This window comes from Zosterops lateralis (genome assembly GCF_965231275.1).
Source record: "Zosterops lateralis genome assembly, chromosome: 7".
NCBI lineage: Eukaryota > Metazoa > Chordata > Aves > Passeriformes > Zosteropidae > Zosterops > Zosterops lateralis.
In genome coordinates, this window is record NC_139767.1 from 38471446 (window position 1) to 38492515 (window position 21070).

Consider the following 21070-nt stretch of genomic DNA (forward strand, 5'->3'; position numbering starts at 1 on the left):
GGTATTCCCATGCAAAACTGTTTGGGACTGGATGCTTAAAAATTAGACCAAGATGTGAATAGATGGAGAAGATAATATGTAAGAATGAAGTCTGGAAGCAGGAAAAACTAGCAAAAAGAAGACCGAAGTGTACAGATTTATTTTCAGAGAAGCCCCATAACAGTTGTAGGGGCTTATGGAAAATACGATTGATATAATAAAGAAAACATTGGTTAAAATTGATTGAAGAAGGCTCTTCTAGAACCTCCTTGGAATTCATCAGAAAAAGTGGAAAATTCAAAAATTTTGAATCAAAGTTTGAGAGAGATTTATCAAGCCCAGTGAATTCAAAGAAGCAGAGGAGCAATATTTCTGAGCTCTGCTGCAACAGCTGCAGTCAAAAATAGGGAGAGCACTACTGAAACCTGAAATCCACACATGAGGTGAAAACCAAGAAATGGAGGAATGATTGCAGCAAGGAGGAGGAGCTTGGGACTTCAGGGTATGATGCTCACTACTTGACAGGGAAGAAATGAGAGATTACAAGGAAAAGGGAAGATCCTACATCTACAAGTACTTACAGTTTGATGGAGGGAGAGAAAGACTAAGTAGGTCCTAAGAAGACAAGGACAGGAAAGGGTCCCATTTCACTAATGGGAAGTTGGCTACATCAGAACTTCAAAAGCATTTCTTAAAGCTATATCCCATAGAGGGGATACAGATGAAGACAGGAAAAAAGTATCTGGGTTATCCTGAAGGTTAAAATACATTAACTCTGTGCAGAGTGAGATTTGCAGTATTAGTAGAGAATTTCTTTTCATTGGTCTATTTTTTTTCCTCTACCTCCCTCTTGTCCTTCTTCTTTACTTCTTTCCTTCTTCCTTCTGAGATACATTAAAGGGAAAAAATGGAGACATAAGATTAGAAATAAAAGTACCTAAAAAGCAAGGACTAAGAAAGGATTTACTGTTCCTAGCAAGAGATAAAGATGACAAAGAAAAAGAAAAGCAGAGTCTGGCTATGCATTTTTACCCCCTGTGATTCATTAACTTTATGCCGTCCAGCTTCCTGGTAGTTGGAGCCAGTATGGTTGCTGTATGGAATTTTGTCTTGTAGGATGGGAGAACAGTGAATATGAAACTGACAACCCTTAAGAAGTTCCAATTTACCTTAAACAGAAATATAAAAAATATAAAGAATACCTAAAAGCTTGCATTCTACATATGACCCCTAGCTATAGGGAACAACGTGACATTGACAGATGAGCAACACTAAGAGAACATAAATTAGCAAAATTCAATTGGCAATTGTTGTATGAAAATCACGTTGTCTTAAAATGCCTTTCAGAATGAACACTGGGAATTATGGTAGGTCCAAATAAACTTTGATTATGTCAATAGCAATTTTATGGCTCCTTTAATAATCCAATTTAAAACTTCTTAGTTTCCTCCGAAGAATACAAAATCAGACTTGATTTTGCTCCAAGTCTGCACGACACTAACCCTTCTGAATCTCATGCATTTTTAACAGACTGTAAACGACTGGAGTTGCAACAGTCTAAATCCACATCTGTCATAATTAAGCAGTTTGATTGCTAATTAGGAAATTAGGGAAACCTGTAACTTCATCAGCTGATTTTGTGCTTAGAACCAATTCCCTATATAGCAGTGCATGTGAACAAAAGCAAAAAAGCAAAATATTGTAATATTAAGGAAATGAAACTTACTTCCGAAGTTTGCCTTCAACCATCCATTTATCTCTCCTTAAGTTTGACATATAATCAATGTTTTTATCAATTTCACTGTCAAAGATGAAAAAATTCCATTAACTGTGAAGTTATGTATCTTTTTCCTGACAGACATTTACATATAGACACTTTTCCCTCAAATAAACTGCCTTGGAGAAATCATTAAAATTCAAAATAAATCATTTTAAGCTAGGAAATCACAATACTAGGAATGCTGATTTAGCACAGTGCTGTACCTATGACAGTTTTTATCCTCAGTATCACCTCAGCTTGCTTTCCACGAGAAGCATAGTTCTAGTTCAGTGTTAAGTCTCCAAATGTCTTTGCCACAAAGCATGGTGCCCTGCTCTGAAAAAGCAGTTACCACTGGTACATCTGAGGTATTCCACCTAGGATCCCTGGGATCTACAATCCAACATTCACTTGTTCACTGCAGAAACTTAAGAACCAAAAGAGGCTTCGGTGCAGTTACTGCCTGCGCGCCCACTTCGGAGACATGCCGGCCTCAACAATTCAGAAGATTAGAGTTGTTTCTATGATCAGAGTATCGACAGTTTCTATGATCAAAATACAGAAACTCAAATTCTCAGCGAACATGTCTACAAATAGGACTTAATAGTCATCTGCAACAAGAGGAAGTTTCTTTCTATGATGAATTTGACTGATACACATGAACTTTCTTGCACAGCTGATGCACGGTACTTGCACTGCCCACTTCTGCTATTTTTCAGCTTTGGGAAACCTGAAGCATCTCTTCCATTCCTGCCTTACACAACCCTGATTAACTTTTGCAGGACAGCGTACCAAACCCAGAAAATACACCAGGAAACAAAGCAGCACTCAATTAGATGATGGAAGACTTTACCACAAAAAGTCAGTCTGCGGAAGAACAGGCATCCCAGAAACTGGCATTTCCTAACTTTTTATTGCACATTGGTGTTGAAAATAGGGGGGATTTAAAATTATGAAATGCTATACACTGCTGACCACAAATGCAACATACACCTTCTTAATGATACATCAAGCTTGTCACCTCACCTTACGACCGTTCTTAAAGTATCTGGACAACAAATATCTTCAAAAACAAAAGGAAAAAAAGGGAAAACAGCGTCCTGCAGAAGCCTCAAAAAAACTCTTCTAAATTATTCCCTAGAATATCTAGTAAATTTCTTTGCAATCAACCTCATCTTTTATTCCAAAAATTGCTAGAGAAATTTTGGTTCAAGCTTTGAAAACAAAGTTACAGACCAAACATGGAAAAGTTCTATTCTTCCTTCATATCAACAGTAAATAAAGCTAAGAAGCAGTAACTCAACCAATTTCAGCTTTCTTTGTAAGAGGAACACAAGTAGTCCTCCTGTAACAGAATACAGTGAATATATAGTATTTCTGAATGACAACATTTTTAAAATTTTATTTTTACACACCTGTTTAAGAAAAAATCTTACCTTACTACACTTTTGCTGCATGCTAACTCATTGACCAGAAATGCAAGTACTGATGCTTTCTGAGCTGGAGAATGTGCCTGAAAAGCTTTTGTCTTCAAGCTCTCTGTCAGCTCTGTTTGTCCACAATGAGCCTCCATGAAAATCTGCAGAATCTCAGACACATTATCTCGATTGATACCAACATTCAGTACGTGCTCCCCAAGAATAGTTTTAGCCTAAAAAGAACAAAGACGTTTCAAACAATCATGTTTTAAAAACACCGGTTTCCTTTGTAGGCTGTATTACTGTTTATAGAAGATGGTATGGGTTTGTTTGCATTTTTACATACAGACTTCAAACATGATTATTCTTTGAAACTACTCAAATGTAAGTCTTAAATAGAGTAAGAAATTAGAATGTCTTCACCTCTAAGTTTTTAAAAACAGAGATAATATTAGTAATAATTAAATGTATTACACATAAAAAGGCATGGTCCAACTGAAAATTGATGAATACTGCTTTGTACAAGGATGCTATGAAGAGCTCTAGAGTGGAAGAAAGCTGTATTGGTTTGAAAAAGAAGGCCAGTAAGAAAGAGAGTCATGAATGAATTGGGGTTTTGATGAAGTGATCTAGACAGGAGACCTTAGGAAAAGAAAAGCAAGATTCACTGAGAATGTAACATGAGGATAAGAATACAAAAGAATGGACAGAGAGGAGTTTAAAGACATGGCCACAGGTGCAACAGTGCCCTACAAAAGGTCCAAATAAAAATGGGATGTGTGTTTGTGTGTAGAGAAAATGCACAGAAATGTATCATATCTGGAAAATGGGAAAATGGAAAAAATGGAAATGGCTGATGGGACACAAAGTTTTGGAGTAACGTTAGAACCGTGACACTGTGGAAAAGAATAAGGAAAAAGAATGGAAATCCATATGAGAGAGGTGTCAGAGACGCATTATGAAGAATGCATTCATATATACAGAGTGTTTACTATGGATTTTTTTCTTTTTACCTTGTATCCTGTACCAAGTCCAGGATCGCACACAGCTGCAGAGACAAGTTTCACAAGCAAGTCCTGTACTTCTCCCATGCTGTCCCCTATGTTGAGCAAACCCTCTTGAAGAACACTCAGGGAGGGAACATCTATGGTCACATCAAAGCCAAGAACTTTACCAAAGTTACGCAGGAACTGCACTACCATGAGACAATCCGAAAACGTGCTTCCATCAAGAATGAGGCCTGGGATGCGAGGCAGCTCTGGGAAAGGCTGGGAAGTAAAGAAAAAAGGTGAAAGATTTGCTAGTGCATTTCAAAAGGAAATTTTTTTTGGTAACAGCTGGGAAAATTGATTGACACTTCCTTCTGACCTACAGCATGACAATGCTGGAAGGTACAGGCAACAGGGAACCTGCACAGCCTGTCCATTCAATACTGAAACACGTTTAACTTTCCACAAATTATAGGAGGCAAGAGATTAAGAAATACTTCCTTTTTGGCCAGGAGATACTGTAAGGATCTATTTTGAGCCAAATTACTGTAAAAGGTGGTGTAAAATTATTTAGGGGAAAAAGAGAAGTGACTTCTCCGGAACAGAGACTATGAACCTAAGCTTTGTTAGGTCCTTGCAGACAAGAACTAAGAACTAGGAAGACTGGGAGAGTAATTATTTTTGAGCAAGAGCTTGTAAGAGTTCTCTAGATGACTATCTAGTGCCTGTGTACTGAGACATGATGCGTATTCCTGATGTAAAAATAAGCCGAGTAAAGAATTTTTTTGAAGCAATCATGGTTTTTGGAAAGCAGGCCCTTTTAAACAAAAAGCTCTTAATTACCAAACATATAGTGTGCTCATATCTTGTATTTGTATATATTTCAAATTGTTCTCTAATTACCTCAATTAAAACTTGAATGCTTTGAGTGTGGCTGCAAGAAAAAAGTTATCGACAGAATTATAAAATATACAAACAAGAAGCAAGAAAGTAAGTCTTTTTTGCTGTGATTACCTTTTGGTCTGCTAAGCACATATCTTCATTAGGCTTCTTTAGCTCCTTCGCCATTTCTAATTCCAATCTTCGCTGTTCCAGTTTACGTTCTTTATTTAATCTTTTTTCATCACGTTTTTCTTGTTTTAGCCGCTCTTTTTCCTTAAGAGAATTAAAAGGAAGAAAAAAACAAACCACATGTTAAACTTACGAAGGAACAATCTAAGAATTTGAAAAGCACTATTTCTGTAATCTTAATAATCATATTAATTAAGAAACTTGCATTAAAGTAAACCTGAGAGGAGAGCTAGAACAAAATCACTGAAATTGTAAAGCTAAGTGAGATTCATTTTTTTCTCTTCTGTCCATGCAGACAGGTTTCAAGTATGTTTGCGCAGAAAAACTCTTTGAAGTACCATTTAAAAAAGATGACTGAGTGAAAATATGGCAAAGAACTGCCATGCAAGGCATCTGATTTTAAAGGTTCTGCTTACACCTCAGTATTGTTAATTTGCACCTGCTACAGCAGAGACCACTCAAGAAAACTCTCTGAACAATACATGGTTTAAAAAGTCACATAATACATAAACTAGATATAAGTATCTTATAAAACACAGCCCATCTTCTCAAACACAGGCAGATTCTGGCCTTGAATTACCATGCACTCTGCATGCAACCTGAAATTGAACAGTCCTTTATGTCTTATATGCACAGCAAGAACACACGGATCATCGACTGAGAAGCCAAGCATCTATTATTTGTGTCTTCAACACCCTCCACAAAGGAGTCACATCAATACTACAGCAACTCTCTCTGTACCATGCCAAGACTGACTCTGAACCTGGAGCTCCCGTGGCCTCTTCCCATCCCTGGTGCCAGGGGCTCTGCTGTCACATGTTCAAACACCAACCCACTGATTGTCCTGATGACACAACTCCCCACACACCTCCTCTGTACAGCCAATATCAAGTGTAAAATGTACGGAATGTGCCACATACCAACGCCACCCGTTCAGAGCACAGAACCGCGCGTATAAACAAACACAGGTATGTGTGTGTGCCACCACTCAAGAACCTGATACAATACAAAGCTGAAGATGCTGTATGTGCTTTTCACCTGTGGACACAGAAGGGCTAGACCAAGCCAAGATCCTTCCCATTACTCAGAACCACCCTCTACTATTAGGTTAGTTTAAGAGGTCACTCTAGTCTTTTCCATTTATTAGACCATATTTTGCAACAATGTGAGTATGGGCAATACTAAGTTAATACTCAGCTGCATTTGTAGGTCAGTATTAACCACTGACTTCTCTGTAGAGTTCTGGCAGACCCCATGGCTTTTTATTGTTCCTTTTGACTCTATACCGAGTATCACCAGACCACTAGTGACAGCTGCAGATAACCACTGTGAGTGCACTGAGATCATGACTTCTACTAATACAATCTTGAGTGGATTTCATGCAAGATCAAGTTTCACATTAGACACAAAGAACATGTTTGGACCAGTAAATTTACACTGGCAGAAAAAAAAAGAAGTGACATTCAGAACTACCCATCTGTCCACCTGCTTGCTGTTCTACAGCTGTGTAAGCTGTGTGCTCTTCTACAGACGACTGCAGAATGAAACCATAAAAATTTCCAACTTCCAGAGGTTAATACTCACTTCTGCTTTTTTACGTGCTTCCATGGCTTTCATAAGCATCATATGTTGTCTTCTCCGTTCTCGTTCCTATTGAAGCAGGTAATATTAGAAGAAAACTAAACCACATTCTCAAATCAGTAAAAAAGCCAAGTAACAAATTTAGCATTAATAGACAAGTCACAGTAAATACTAAATATAGGACAAGAATGGCCGAGTCTGTGCATGTTTTAGTTCAGGTTTAGAAAGCAAATACAAGAACAATCAAAAGCAAAAAGGTAAAGCAATGAACATGGAGACAGTGTAAAAAAGAAGCATACAGATTTACTTATGGTCAGTTGTGATGCTCCTTCATAAGCTGGCAGAACAAAAAGCATAATGGTTGGCTGGAACAGGTCAGTTACCTTACATCTGCTATGATGGAACTTGCAATTTACTTCTTCAATAGCCAATTCGGCAGAAATTTTAAACTGGTCTTTTTCAAACATTGCAAATATTAACATTTTTGTAACCAAGAAGCAAATTAACATTATTAATTTTATCAGCTCTATATCAGTTTTAATCAAGCCAGTGGTGGTGCATATACATACGCAACAACACCTGCATTAACTGATGCCTGTCCCTCAGCAAATTATGTCAGTAGCTTCAAAAGCATTAAGGAGCAGCATTCTAAGGCACTAAGTACAGGGTTTTTGCCTTAACAGCTGAAGAGCAACTCTTGGCCCCAGTAAAGGCTATAGGAATTTTATCATCTAATTTGGTGAGGTTCCGTTTACATTCTAGTATTTCATTGTATACTTATGACAGTATGTATTTACCAACAACTGAAAGCTAATTTCCTCAGTATCTTACAAGGGGAAGACATCACCCTGATTTCTAAAACAGGTTAACTCAAATTGTACTAAAAATGTCTGGATTCATTCCCAGTGAATGGGACATGGCTTGCAAAAATCATCCAAGTGACTACCTATTAATTTTGCATCAATCCCTGATTTTATATACTAGTCAAATTTTTACTGGGACATCAGTAACATAGATCCCTGCTTAAAAACCACATGTAGTTATCGCCACATTCAATTTATACACATGTTCAAGACATGTCTTTTTTTCCTTAACAGACAAGACAAGCAGATGTATGCAATGCACTGTGCTGTAAAGCCATGCAGCAGTATGTAATATGACAGCAGCCAGTGCTACATTTTATGCATTGCTATGACAACCATATCACAACCAAATCACAATGCGGTGTTAGATGTACAAAAATAAACATACCCATACCATATCTAGTCTATGCCTCTCCAACTCCTGGTAGAAAGAGTTGGCACAACATTATGAAACAGAAATCACAAAGTCATAAAACCACTTTATAATCCCCCAAAAGACCCCGATACCAAAGCAAAGCAAAAAATCATAAGGCAAAGGAAAATCTGTGCAGAAATCAAACCCAGAAGTTTAAAAAGTGTCTATTTTGAGGATTCCACCCCTCCCCCATACAACTGAAAGTAGTAGCTCACAATTGGCATTCTGTCTGCTTGGTCAACTAAACTTATACCAACCTGGTGCTTCAGAAGAACAGCCTGCTGCCTTCTCATCTCTTTCTCCTTCAACAGAAGAACAAAAGTGTATTTAAAACATCAATCCAAATTTACTTACCAAATTGCACAGTTCTGCCACAGTAAAACAGCACATCTGATTTAAATTCTAACTTACAAAGAAGTACACACAGCATACATGACAGTAAGTCTGGTGAGTTGAGAGTTCCATGTCAGAACACACCTAGAATGCTGAAGCAGCAATAAAAGTTCTTATATACACACATACACACTCTGTATTTTCCTGTATTTGTAAAAGAGTTCTGTAGTCTTGTATGCATTACAGCTTAGAAAAGACTACACTTGCTGAGAAACAACATAACTTTTCAATACACTGCTTAAAAGAATATTGTGAATAATGTTACTGCACACTTTGCTATGTAAACCATGGTAATGACACAAAGTACTGTCTCTGTGTATTTGTGTGTGTATGTCACACAAACTCCTCCGCATATGCTTCATGCCTTTTTATAACCATACATACATGTTGTTATTTGTTGTCTCTATGTACAGCTTCATCATCAATGAATAGCCTCCCCGATTTATTGCTTATATACATCAAAAATCAATATTGTACATTACGTACAATAACACAGTTCTTGGTTTTTGGAGCTCCTTCAAACTAACCTTTATTCGTTTTTCTGCTTCCAATAATTTGGCATTTGCTGCTTCTTCCTTCTTTTTCTTTTTTGCCTATGCATGCAAAACACACAACAGCACCATCACAACTTGACTAGAAGCAAAGTTATGTACCTTGAAAAGTTAAGAACATCATCACTTATTGGGTATATTGCAAGAAATCTCTGATGCAGCTTTCATGATCAATCAATTCATATTTCAGTTACTTTATAAAAATTGAACCAGAATTTCAAGTCACACTCAAAATTGCTTCACCTGGCTATTTTAAGAAAGCAAGTACACAAGGTACACACAGAAACAATATAAATGGCAAAGAGATTACTGTTAATTTTTATGTCAATGGAGACTTGGAAACTAGCAATCTGTCTTTGCTAGTATACTTAAAAACACAAACCTGTAGAGTATATTCTAAAACAGACATAGTATTTTTAAACCAACTGCAATTCATACAGAGCAGAGCATTATATTGTTTTAATATCCTACTACTGCAAACTTGCTCTCTAACAAAGGATTGCTTTGCTGTTAAGTAACCACAAGACCACGCTGATGGGAAATCGGGAGCTCAAGTGTGAATACTTGCAAGATTATAGATCACAGTTAATGATCTTTTAAGAAAAATAATTTAAGACACATTTTTGAAGCGGCCTTTGGAAATCAAGGTTGTTAGAGCTGCTAAATTTAGTTACATTCCTAACTATAAGTAAGACTACTAAAATATAACATTCTTTAAAATGGCAACAGAAAAACTACATTTGAGCCATTATTTTTACCTCTAAAATTTGCTGAGCTCGAAGTTCTTTCTCCATTCTAATTTGCTGGATTCGCTTAATTTTCTCCTAGAAGGGTAAGAAAGTTATTTCTATAAAAATATATATAAAGGAAATTTATTTTTACATTTGAAAAATTACAAAGTTCATACATAATTTTTTGTTAGTGAGTTTCACCTGTTTTAGTCAACTGTTCCCATATGTCTAGAAATTTTACTAGTATTAGATGTCTGGTATAACCCTGAAGGATGCCACACCTAGTTATGCATAGGTGCTCATGTTAAAATTATCAAAATTTTTATTTTTTTTTTTTAACAACTTCAAGAGGACCAGATTAAAGACCAAGTAATGAAGCCAGAGCATTCAAATTGCAGCTGATGACAATGATGGAGCTAGGTAGGAATGGACAGAAGGCTGAGCTATGGCATGAAATACATTATGTTTTTTAAGTGTTCTCCCTGACCAAGAAATAGCGAGATCTGTCCAAGCGCTGTTTGTGCCCAAGTTCTTGCAGCCTCTCTCAGGCCACCATGGTCACACGGGCAGCACAGAGAGCTGAGCTCAGCAAAACCCAGAGCCTGTGCTCTGTCAGCCACTGGGACTCTGGAACACTCTACAACACTCATCCACATGCAAGCTGGGTGACATGCTCAGTTACGTACGCTTCAGCTTCTCCAGGTTTTTAAAGCACTCAGGTAATTGATGCTAACCTTAATATGTAGTTTAGGGGATGGAATTGTAAACATGTGGTAACAAAAGCAGTAATTGAAACAGGAACCATGGGTACTACAACACATTTAAGCACGTTTCATCATGGTGAGAGGAAAATGACCAAGTTATGCACTCCACAGATGGATGCTGGGCAACCATACCCTGATTTAATTCATCTTCATGAATTAGTTCCTAAAATCTGAACAAAGTCTTACTACACTGATTTAGAAATGTAATCATTGCAAACACTGGAATTATTTCACACTACCTGTGCTGCATAGGTGTGTCTGTTAAAATAGCTATTAAAATTTCACTAGCATGTTATTTGAGATTTTATTATCTCAAAAGAGCTGACTGAGTCACAGTGACTAGGACATTTTGAAGGAAAGTGCACACATCCAGCTGGACTTGCTGTGAAGTTTTAACAGCAAAACCCAGACCATGGAATAGCCCTGCAAGCTGGGGGCAGGCCTAGACCAGAAGCTTAAAAAGGAACTCAATGACCTTCTCTGGAACAGCAGACACTTTCCCAATAGTGAGGGTAAAGCCCATCTGTATAGTGAGGGTCAGGCTCTGCTCCCAGGGAACAAGGGACAGGACAGGAGGAAACGGTCTCAAATTGTACCAAGGGAGGTTTAACTTTGATATTAGGTAACATCTCATGGAAAGGATTGTTTAGCTCTGGCACAGGCTGCCCAGGGCAGCAGTGGAGACACTGTCTCTGGAGGGATTTGAGAGATATATATGTTGATGTAGCACCTGGGGACATGGGTTAGTGATGGCCTTAATGGAGTTTAGAATTTTAGGTAACATACACTGTGTGGTCTTTAAAACTAGATTTAAAACATACACTTTGCAATCAGCAAACTTAGTAATTTACTAAATATTTAAAACACACCTTACTGAATGATTTAAAACATAATTTAAAGAGCTTATTCAGCTATTGCATAGTTTACCTGTTGCTTCATTATCTTTATCTGCTCCTTTTGCTTTCGCTTTTCTTCAGCTGCCATAATAGCTAACAAACAAAAGCAAATAGTATCAGCAGAACATGGCAACAGGCAGGTAACTTTTCATAAACACTTTTCAAAAAAATCCCCTGGCATGAACAAATTTGTACAAGTAATACTTACCTTGCTGTTTTTTCGCTTCTTTGGCAGCTCGTGCTTGTTCCTGCTTCTGAAGCTTTCTCAGTAGCTTTATTTGTGCTGCTTGCCTAGCTATTTCTGTTACAAAAATGAAAATATTAAGTTCATAAAAACAGTTCTGTCCAACAATACAGATACAGTTTGTGTTCTAGACATTTGCGTGTTGTAAAGACAGAGTAAAGACAGGATTTTTTTTGCACAAACTTGTGCTTACAAAATTTTTCCATGAAACATCTTAATGGCACATCATGTATCAGTAACTGTATCAACAGTGCAAATGAACACAGATACCTTGAGCTTGGAGCTTTCTCAAAAGCTTTGTGTCGGTGTTGTCCAGAAATTCACCGCTTCCCACATTGGGAGGTCGGCCCTTGCGGCGCCTGCTCCTGGACTCCTCTCTGGAGTGCTGTCTGTCTGGGTTCGGGGGCCGTCCTCTACGCCCTTCCATAGCTCTGATACGGGGAATGACTTCCTCTTCCTTCAGAAGACACCACTGCACACCCTTTTAATTGACACATTTCACAGAGAGATATTACAAACACAGATTAAAATAACCCAAAATCTAAGATGAGTTGTGGATATTAAATATGCAAGTGTTGTGATGTATGATTTGGGCAGGACAATTTCTTCATGATGCACAGAAGCTACATACTGAGAGACATCACTAACAGCTTTTGTAAATTCTACCACCTAAGAAAGATTTTGAAGACTATCTAAGCACATATGAAGCTTTTACCTAGTAGATATGCCATTACCATCTTATTTTTAATTATTTCTCATCAAATAAAATTGTTCAACCCTTTCTAAAAGGCAAAACAGATTCTTCCTTATTATGTAAATGCAACAACAACAATTCTGCTTCCACATAATCCACTGCTCAACATGAATGAAAAAATGTGTCAAGCTATGAGGTGCTGTCTTCCAACAGAGTGTGTTTACAGAAATTCTGGCATACGCAACAAGGAAAGGCAGTAATGTATTTTTAAATATTGCTTTTCAGTGTTGTAGAGCTGAGCTCAACAACTGAGCTGAAAAAACAGAGATGCATTTTAATCTTCAAGTTTTAGTTAGTACAATTGACTTCTCCCTTCATTCACTGCAAAACAGTTTCTGCACCAACTTGAATCAATGAAAAGTAACTGCTAAGCATCCACATATCTAAACACAAGTTACGTGAACTATATTCTCTAACCAAACAAAGCATGCACTATAGTCTTTTGTAACATCATGAATGCAGATTCTAAAATACGTTTTTAATAAAAATACCCCAGTTAATCCTCATGAAGGAATAACTTTAACTGGTTACTAAAAAGTAGTTTATTGCATCTACTGAGTGGAAAAGGAGCACCGTCTGTCTAGGTGATCCTGTTTAACTGAACACCAGCATTTGAGAATTTTAACATCTTCTACCATTTCCCCAAGCTTTTGAGAAATGCAGGGTAAAAACAGCAAGCTAAGCATCCTTCAGGACTTCTTCATAACTTGCCTTAAAAAGGTTTGTAAAACTTTTTGAAAATATCTGCTAAAACAAGAAGGAAAGTTGGTAACTTAAAAATCTCCCTAAATACCAGTTTAGAAAAATATATTTAGAATGCTTTAGTTTTCACATTTATATGTACATAAACCCTAAAATCCAATTTACTGTACCACAAAATAAATTATTTTTGCTTATTCTGGTAATTTATCTTTTAATTATCTCTGCTCATTTTTCACAATCACAAAGGTTCTGCATAACTTCAGCAAAAGAAATGGCAGTTTGTTCATAAGACATTCAGATTTCAAAGGAGTTATCAGCATCTGCAAAGATACTTTTCTAAAGCCTGCACCGTTCCCAGTTAATGACCAGCTCCAGAGTACAAGTCACACTTGGTTTACACACATTCCAAAGAGCTTTGTTATTAATTATGTTCTGAAAATGCACTGTTCAGAACCAAGACCATATCATTAATTGGTACCACATCATCATCATGTAGCACCCCTAAGGACTTTTTAATCCAAAATATTCACCTCTACCACTTGACTAGAACTTAATTCTCTCACTATCTTGAAGAGTACTACTTAAGTGTAACTTTTGTTTCTCTGCCTAGTACTTCAGTTGCAGTTTATCACAGGTTCAGTTTACTGAGGTAGGTTTAATATTTGTACTTACTACCTACACCAAGTTCCAACCTAGAAAACCTAATCTCACAAAAAGTACATTCCAGGGGAGGAAAAACAGGAACCAAAGAAAAGGGGAGAAGCAGCCATAGTTCAAAAAGTACTTTAGAACAGCAATGGAGATTGTTCTTGCCCTGTGTTTGTATTTTCTGCAGTTAACAATACTAACGATAATAAATACACACCACAGAAAAGTAAGACGTTTACCAGATCATTAGTACCAGAGCCCACACTGGGTGTTACAGCTTCCTAACGCTGCCTAAAAGAGAAACCAGAGGCCATCAAATAAAGGGAATAATGGTTCAGTAAGCAAAAGGAGCAGGTGCTTCAAGGGATGGAAGAAGACAGAATGTCCTGTCAAAAGGCATTGTGGATGCACAAGTTTTCACAAGTTTAAGAGAGGACAAAAAAAAATTAGTCCAGAACAAAGGCATTAAGGGTTAAGCAAGAGTCAATTAATCATCTATATTTTGTGCTCAAAACTTTTAAAATCTAACTCAAAATACATTTCTATTAAAGGAATTTACAGGCTGATACTCTGGTTTTTGACATTTCAAAGATAAAATACAGAGGTTGTGCCCTAAGAGAATCACAGGCTTCCATAAAATTGAAGTTTTGATACTCAAACATTAGAGAAAAAATGGGAATAGCACTGTGAAATGTTGTGGTTTATTGTTCCAACGAATCAAAATAACTTTATTCAATTTCTGACATTCAAGCAGGACATTTGCCAAAAAGACACCAGACAACTATGCATGAAAACAGAATCAAGTTCAAATCCTGTTAATCAAGCTAATGAACAAAAACCATAGGCACTTTGCAAGAAGCAAAAATCCACTTAAATTTCAGATTAGATTTGTGGGGAAAAGTTAACAACATAGCTTTCCAAACTGAATTGCAGAACTCAATAGGACAGAGACTCCTGCACATATTACTTAAACTCACAAGGACCCATGTTTATTCCATCACCCCAAATCACATTCATACTAATCTTTCTAAATCACAGCAGTTTAAAGCTTCCAGGTCCAGTCACTGAATTTTCACATTTGTCAAACTTCAATCATTCTTGTAATCCTACTCCTTTGTAGCCCACTTTTGCCAGATATGCTTCTGTTACAGCATTCAAACACTATGAATAAACCATAATATTTGGTGGTTTCTGTACCACAAGACAGAAACACAGACACTAACAGAAGCAGGTAATCCACTTGAATCCATTTTGGCTTGCTACAGGTAAATCGTTAATAATACTGATTTAGCCTTAAGATAATTTTCTTCACATCTTGTTTCATCTTAGAGCTGTGTGAAACTTAGCCCAGCACGTGTTGCATGTCTCAAAAGATGACAGAAGTATATAAAGAAGGAAGGGAAGAATAATCACTAAGGGCTATACAGAATAATCAAAGTTATCACAAAAGCAGAAATAAAATTTCTGGAATTACCTCCAGACATCCATGAAGATATGATTATCATACATTATTTTGAACCTAGATCATTCAAAAAACTTTAGTAAAGAGAGGGCAAGCTCTCTTTATGAAGTATCAGTGCCACATACTGTTACATTAGGCAATATTATCAGCCTGAGTATAGCCCCACTGTTTTGTAACTTCTCATTCACACATAAAACGTAAACACATCTTAGCACATCTGACACAGCTGCCCTCGGTCTCTTTCTCTAATAAGTAAACTTCTCCTTTGTGTAGCCAAGTCTCAGTGGAACCTATCAAAAACCACATCAGTACAAAGTTCAGTGATGATATGTACAGCAAACTGTTCACATTGCCAGTCTTGCCTATAGAAATCTGTGCCTCACACTGCCTTCATTCTCAAGTTTAACAGATCAAAAGGCAAACTACAAATCAACTAAAGGCAGAAGACAGATATAACTAAAGAAGAGGACAAGATTAATGAAGTAATAGAGGCAACAGACACAGAAAAGGGAGCAGGGCAAAAAGAGAGCAGATGCCCTGCCATTACATTACATCCCAGTAAAATTAATTATTTCATCAAGACATGCTGGTACATAATGAAGCTCATAACTACAGGAACTTGTAACTGTTGAAGGCCAAACATGAAGCAAGTATAGCAATGTTTCAGCCTTTAAGCCAGGAAGCACCACCTAGAAGAAGCTGCTTACCGTGAATTCAGTCTTGAATGCTTTCAAATCCACACCACGCAAACATTAAATATCTCTACAAGGTATTACAAGAACATAAGCCTTAACTTGAGCCTGAACTTAAGACTGTTGAGAGCCAGTAACACGTTCGGAATACTCATCCTTTAAAGAAACAAATACCTGCACTAAGGAAAGTCCAAAAATTTTTGTGCGCATCCCGAAGAAATGGCAGCATGGCCAAAATACAGTAACAAAGCATGGCACAAACACAGTAACAATTTACTTAAAATTTTGGTTTTACTTATCCTGATGTGATTTATCTACACATCATCAAACAATTTTACCACTGTAAAGCATAACTGGTATATTTCTGCATCCCCCTCTATGAAAGTGTCACACTTCAGGATGCTCAGACAGTATTCCTGATACAGGAGACACTTTGATAGAAAAACATGCAATTTACATATATATATAAACACACACATACACACGTACATATATTATGCACAGGAACACACTAACAGAGTGGGATTTAATATCTACACATAAATTACTATTGATATGAAGCTGTACACAATTAAAGAAGAAAAAAGTTTTAAGTCAGAAATACCTGAATGCTAAGACAAAATACGTAGCTCCAAGTTTTCAAACTAGACCAAGCCAGACTCAGAGTTGATCATTAAAGCACCCTCCAAGCAAAACCACTGAAGGTGGTTCTCAACACAGCCGAGGATCAAGCTCTCTCCACATCTCAATCTAACTACTGTTAAGAACACGTGTAGCTTTTAGAAATAGGTTTTTAACTAGAAACAGGTAATGCTTCAGATCGTAGCAAAAAATATTCCACCTAAACTTAAGTTAATGCTCCTTGGAACAAAAACTTTACTTTTTAAAAAATGGATACCTGCGGTCCATCTCTGGCTTCATAGAAGTCACCCACTCCTATTTTTGCACTGAAGCTGAAATTGTCCCTTGAGATATCCATTATTCCATTTCTGCTGAGATACTGAAAAAATCACATATTTTTCCACTTCAGCTTGTAAATAATTACAACCCAGCTTTGATGCACAGCTAACTTTGAGAGTGCAACGTTTTGCATATTCTGTCACAGGGATATGCATTTTTAAGACATCAAATCAGTAACAGACTGAGATACATTACACCTCACATCACATAAAACAAGTATCTCTATTGGAGAAAAGAAAAATCATATATTTTAATTGCAAGCATGCTTACTAGCATTATAACACAGAAGTTAAAAAATCTATGTACCTTTACTACGTCAGGATACTGTCTCAGCTTCTTTCCACAAGGTGCAAAATATGCTACTTCTCCTTGAAGACGACCACCAAAGTTTCTTATTCGGGTTTCTCTTTGCCAGCTAGAGTAATATGAAATAGTTGCATACAACAATACACTTTTTAAAAAACAAGTATTTTGTGTAAATTTAAGAATTCTACAAAAAAAATGGAAGAGGAAAATGTGACTAGAGTATCCTAAATCAAACAGTCAAAACTGACTAAATACATGAACTTATTTCTATCAAGCAACTTACACACTACCAGATTTTAAACAGCTTAGAACTATACTTTAGGGAGTTATTTGGAGTCTTTATCGGTTCAGATCATTAGGAATAATTTCCAAAGCAAAATAGCTAAGAGACAGGTTATGTTTGCAAAAGAGCAAATTTAATGCACAAAAATTAACACATTAAATATGCTGACACTTTTTAAAGAAATATACCGTCACTGGGAGTCAGAAATCTAAATTGCTGAAGCTGAATTATTCAGCCTCAAAATTTTTAAACTCATTTCTTTACCAATGGATTTTTGAAGACATTGTCTCTATTTAAGGAAAGCCAGGTATATACGTAACGTACCCATAATCAAGAGGAACACGCAGCTCCCGTTCATCTGCTACTCTTCGTCTTTTTGAAATACCTAAAAACAGAATCTCTGATTAATACCTATCAGAACTTACAAAAGAAAACATGTTCCTAAATGTACGTTTTATGTTTCTATCCCCAAAACAAAAGAGAACTGTTTTTTCATTCTTGCCATTATGTACCTCAATTACCAAGAAAACTAATGTAAGTGTTGTCCTTCTAAAATACATTTTCCTCTAAGTTTCCTCTAACCTCATCCTCTGATATTGTAAAACTAACTATCCCATGCCTATCTGCTTTACCTGTTTAGTGCTCTCAAATATTGCTAATTTAATTCCTTGCACACCAGTTTTTCTAGACAAGACCGTATGTAATTTTTTTCAGTAAAGAAGATGCAAATAAAAGCACATTTTACTTTAAAGATCCATATTCTAACAGGTTTAGTCTTCCATGAACACTGTCTATAGAATGCAGTCAAATGCCAAATGCAGAAAATTTTCAGAACTACTTCAGCTTTTCCCACTTCAAACAGATGTTGCGTTTGCTGCTTGTCAAGCAACTGACACCAACAGTATCCCAGAGACAACTGCCAAATGTGGGGTTTTTAGGGTGACCTCAGACCTCTCAGACACCCGCAGGACATGAACTATGCACATAGACCAATTTTTGGAAGATGCACTTCTCAAAAAGGTAGTTTGGACCTTCAGTCAAGAATGTGACACATCTCTTCCCTGGGAACAGGCATGAGTGAGGGCCACTGATCACCAGACTGAGCCCTGGCACTCGCTCCAGCCTCTCCCGGCAGCACAGCACCTGCTGCCAAGGCAGCTGCCAGCAGCTCCTTCCAGATGATGTGAGGAGACCCCTAGAAAAAGCACTGAGGAAATGCCTGTGCTCAGATCCCAAAATTTAGACACAGGTCTGCATTCTTAACCTAACATGAAGGACTACTGCATTATTTTGAATGGTCACAGTGCAGGGAGGGAGGCTGCTTTTCCAAACACAAGTCAAGTGAAAAGTGCAAAGCAGATACAGATAAAGAGACCACAAGACCCCTTCTGTGACTGACCAACTCTAGGTAAAAGGTTCACAAAAGTATTTTTGTAGATTATGTTGATTCTTATTAGGTGATTCTTAGGTGTAGTATTATTATACATAAGAGAAGGACATAAAACTTATTTATTCTACCTCCTACTACTGTAAACAGAAATATCTGCTATCAGACTTCTAAAGCATCACAAATCAACACAGATCCCTGAGAAAAATGTCATTTTTTTTAATTTACCCATTTGGATTACTCCTAATCCAGATGAAATCTTTTACGAAATGTACAGTTAACAAGCCTGTTTCTGGGATAAATATTAGGTAGATCATGTTACACTGCTTCAAAGCTAATGCCCTTGTATGACATGGAATGAAGCTCCTATCCACTTAATCCAAGTATAAAAAACAATTTATAAGCAGATGTCCCCATTTAAAAATCTGCTTACATGCACTTTAATAAACATCAAGTCTCTAATTCAAAGTAGGAAATATGTGATTTCATTTCATTGTTACCATGCAAATTAAGGAGTGTGACTTTCAAAAATGCATTCTTTACTGCAACCATCGTAATTACTAAATCTTACTAAGTAAGTCACCAAAAGACTTATTATAAGCACTATATAATATCAGGCAAATGCTAAATGTACTTTACAAGAATATTTAAAAATAAATTCTTGTGTATAATCCCTAAATTCTGAGAATTTTGAAAGAATTATTAGAAAATTATGTTTTAATAAAATATGGTTACAAAGTTTGTCGAGGAAGGGGCAAATATTGAAGATTCAGAACACAAACTAGAACATACAGAAATCAGAAGTAAGAATAACCACTTTAGAATAAAATGGAGAATTCTCAAAACTTAGTAATGAAGAGTTTTAATGTAATAAATATAAACTCTGGATATTTACTTCTATCTTCTCTCAAATAATTACACAAGTTAAAATGTCCTCGTCTAAGTGTAATGTTCTAGACTGGAGAACTTGCAATTTGGCTAACAGATGTTAATGACAGCTTCAAACAGTGAAAATATCACAGAGACACTCAGCAGCCAAACTCAGAAGGGATGTCAAAAGACACCTCGTCCAGCATTCCTTGGGAAAGGAAGCTTTGCCAAGATTATCTTGCACCCTGACCAACTGGCATCTGAAAACCTCAAGTGAGGAGGCCTCTGCCGCATCCCTGGGGTGGCTGTTCAGTGAATCACCGTTCTTAGGGTAAAAATCTTCTTGAGCTGTCACCTGATACCAGCACCCAGACTATTTCTGCAATTTCTTTTACAACACATGGACCTTAGCTATCACATGGTAGCGTAACAGAAGACAGTGAGATACCACAGTGTGTAGTTGGTGTGAGGGTGGAGGCTCCCGTCCCGAGGAACACTGCAGACTGGGACTCAGGACATAAGGCAGCTGGTGCCGAGCTTGACGTCTTTGCTACTTGGAGATTAAGTGGGGTGGAGAGAGCTGTAAGACCACTGGAAGAGCTCTTCACAGAGGATGAAGTTTTATTCAGTTTCAGCGGGGTTTTTTCACCCTCAGTGTCGGTATCCGATTCATCTTGGTCTTTATCATCCTCATCATCTTCCTCCTCAGACCCTTCTGTATCTGACTCAGAATTACTGTCAGACTCTGTTTAAAAAAAGTGTGGCAAAGGCTCATTATGTCTTGGAAACTACTGGCAAGTACATTAAAGTTCTAACACTTGCGAGCTCTTTTCCCTTATTATATATGCTCTTTTAATAGCATCTCTTGAGTATAAATAGGAGGTCCTAACTAACTAGCTTAACTTTAAAATTACTACAAATATAACAGAATTAAGTATTCTGCATGATAACACACTGTTCTTTTGAATGGAAACAGATGAGTGACAAAAGCTGCAATATTTTAAGACTGTTTACCCCAGAATGAGCTACAGCTAAATCATCCCATTAGCCCAGCAGGAGCCGGGCATTACCCAGGAAGGGCATTTCACAGGTGTGAATTCCATCGTGGAAACAACAGAACTGGATACGGACTGACAGGGGTCAGAATCAAAAATATGGCGATCTGGGCAAAGGAAGAGTAAGAATCTGGACAGCCAGAGTAAGCAACTAAAGGTGAGATACAATCCTGAGATAAAAAGATTAGTACAGAGTGTGTGGATGAGAGGGGGAAGATGATGAAGGTGGAGGGTGGACACAAGGGATATCAGCACACACGACAAAACAGTGACTGTGAATACAGTCAACTCTTTAAA

The 21070-nt window shown here is 37.1% G+C and overlaps 1 protein-coding gene across 20 annotated transcripts in view; it reads right to left on the reverse strand.

The window, feature by feature from the left end:
* The window catches only part of BAZ2B (bromodomain adjacent to zinc finger domain 2B), a 100590-nt gene that overhangs the window by 17983 nt on the left and 61537 nt on the right, over positions 1–21070 (reverse strand). For 11 of the 20 annotated variants that reach the window (XM_083864675.1, XM_083864671.1, XM_083864666.1 and 8 more), the window contains 16 exons: positions 20167–20463; positions 17786–17846; positions 17179–17287; positions 16811–16912; positions 11925–12135; positions 11619–11711; positions 11442–11503; positions 9778–9843; positions 8996–9061; positions 8333–8377; positions 8049–8081; positions 6801–6866; positions 5160–5300; positions 4170–4424; positions 3175–3389; positions 1706–1780 (listed from right to left, as the gene is read on the reverse strand). In XM_083864675.1, the coding sequence (XP_083720801.1) occupies positions 1706–1780; positions 3175–3389; positions 4170–4424; positions 5160–5300; positions 6801–6866; positions 8049–8081; positions 8333–8377; positions 8996–9061; positions 9778–9843; positions 11442–11503; positions 11619–11711; positions 11925–12135; positions 16811–16912; positions 17179–17287; positions 17786–17846; positions 20167–20463 (1897 nt within the window). The remainder of the gene's footprint in view (positions 1–1705; positions 1781–3174; positions 3390–4169; positions 4425–5159; positions 5301–6800; positions 6867–8048; positions 8082–8332; positions 8378–8995; positions 9062–9777; positions 9844–11441; positions 11504–11618; positions 11712–11924; positions 12136–16810; positions 16913–17178; positions 17288–17785; positions 17847–20166; positions 20464–21070) is intronic. The other 9 variants (XM_083864657.1, XM_083864672.1, XM_083864664.1 and 6 more) reach the window with 5 other exon arrangements.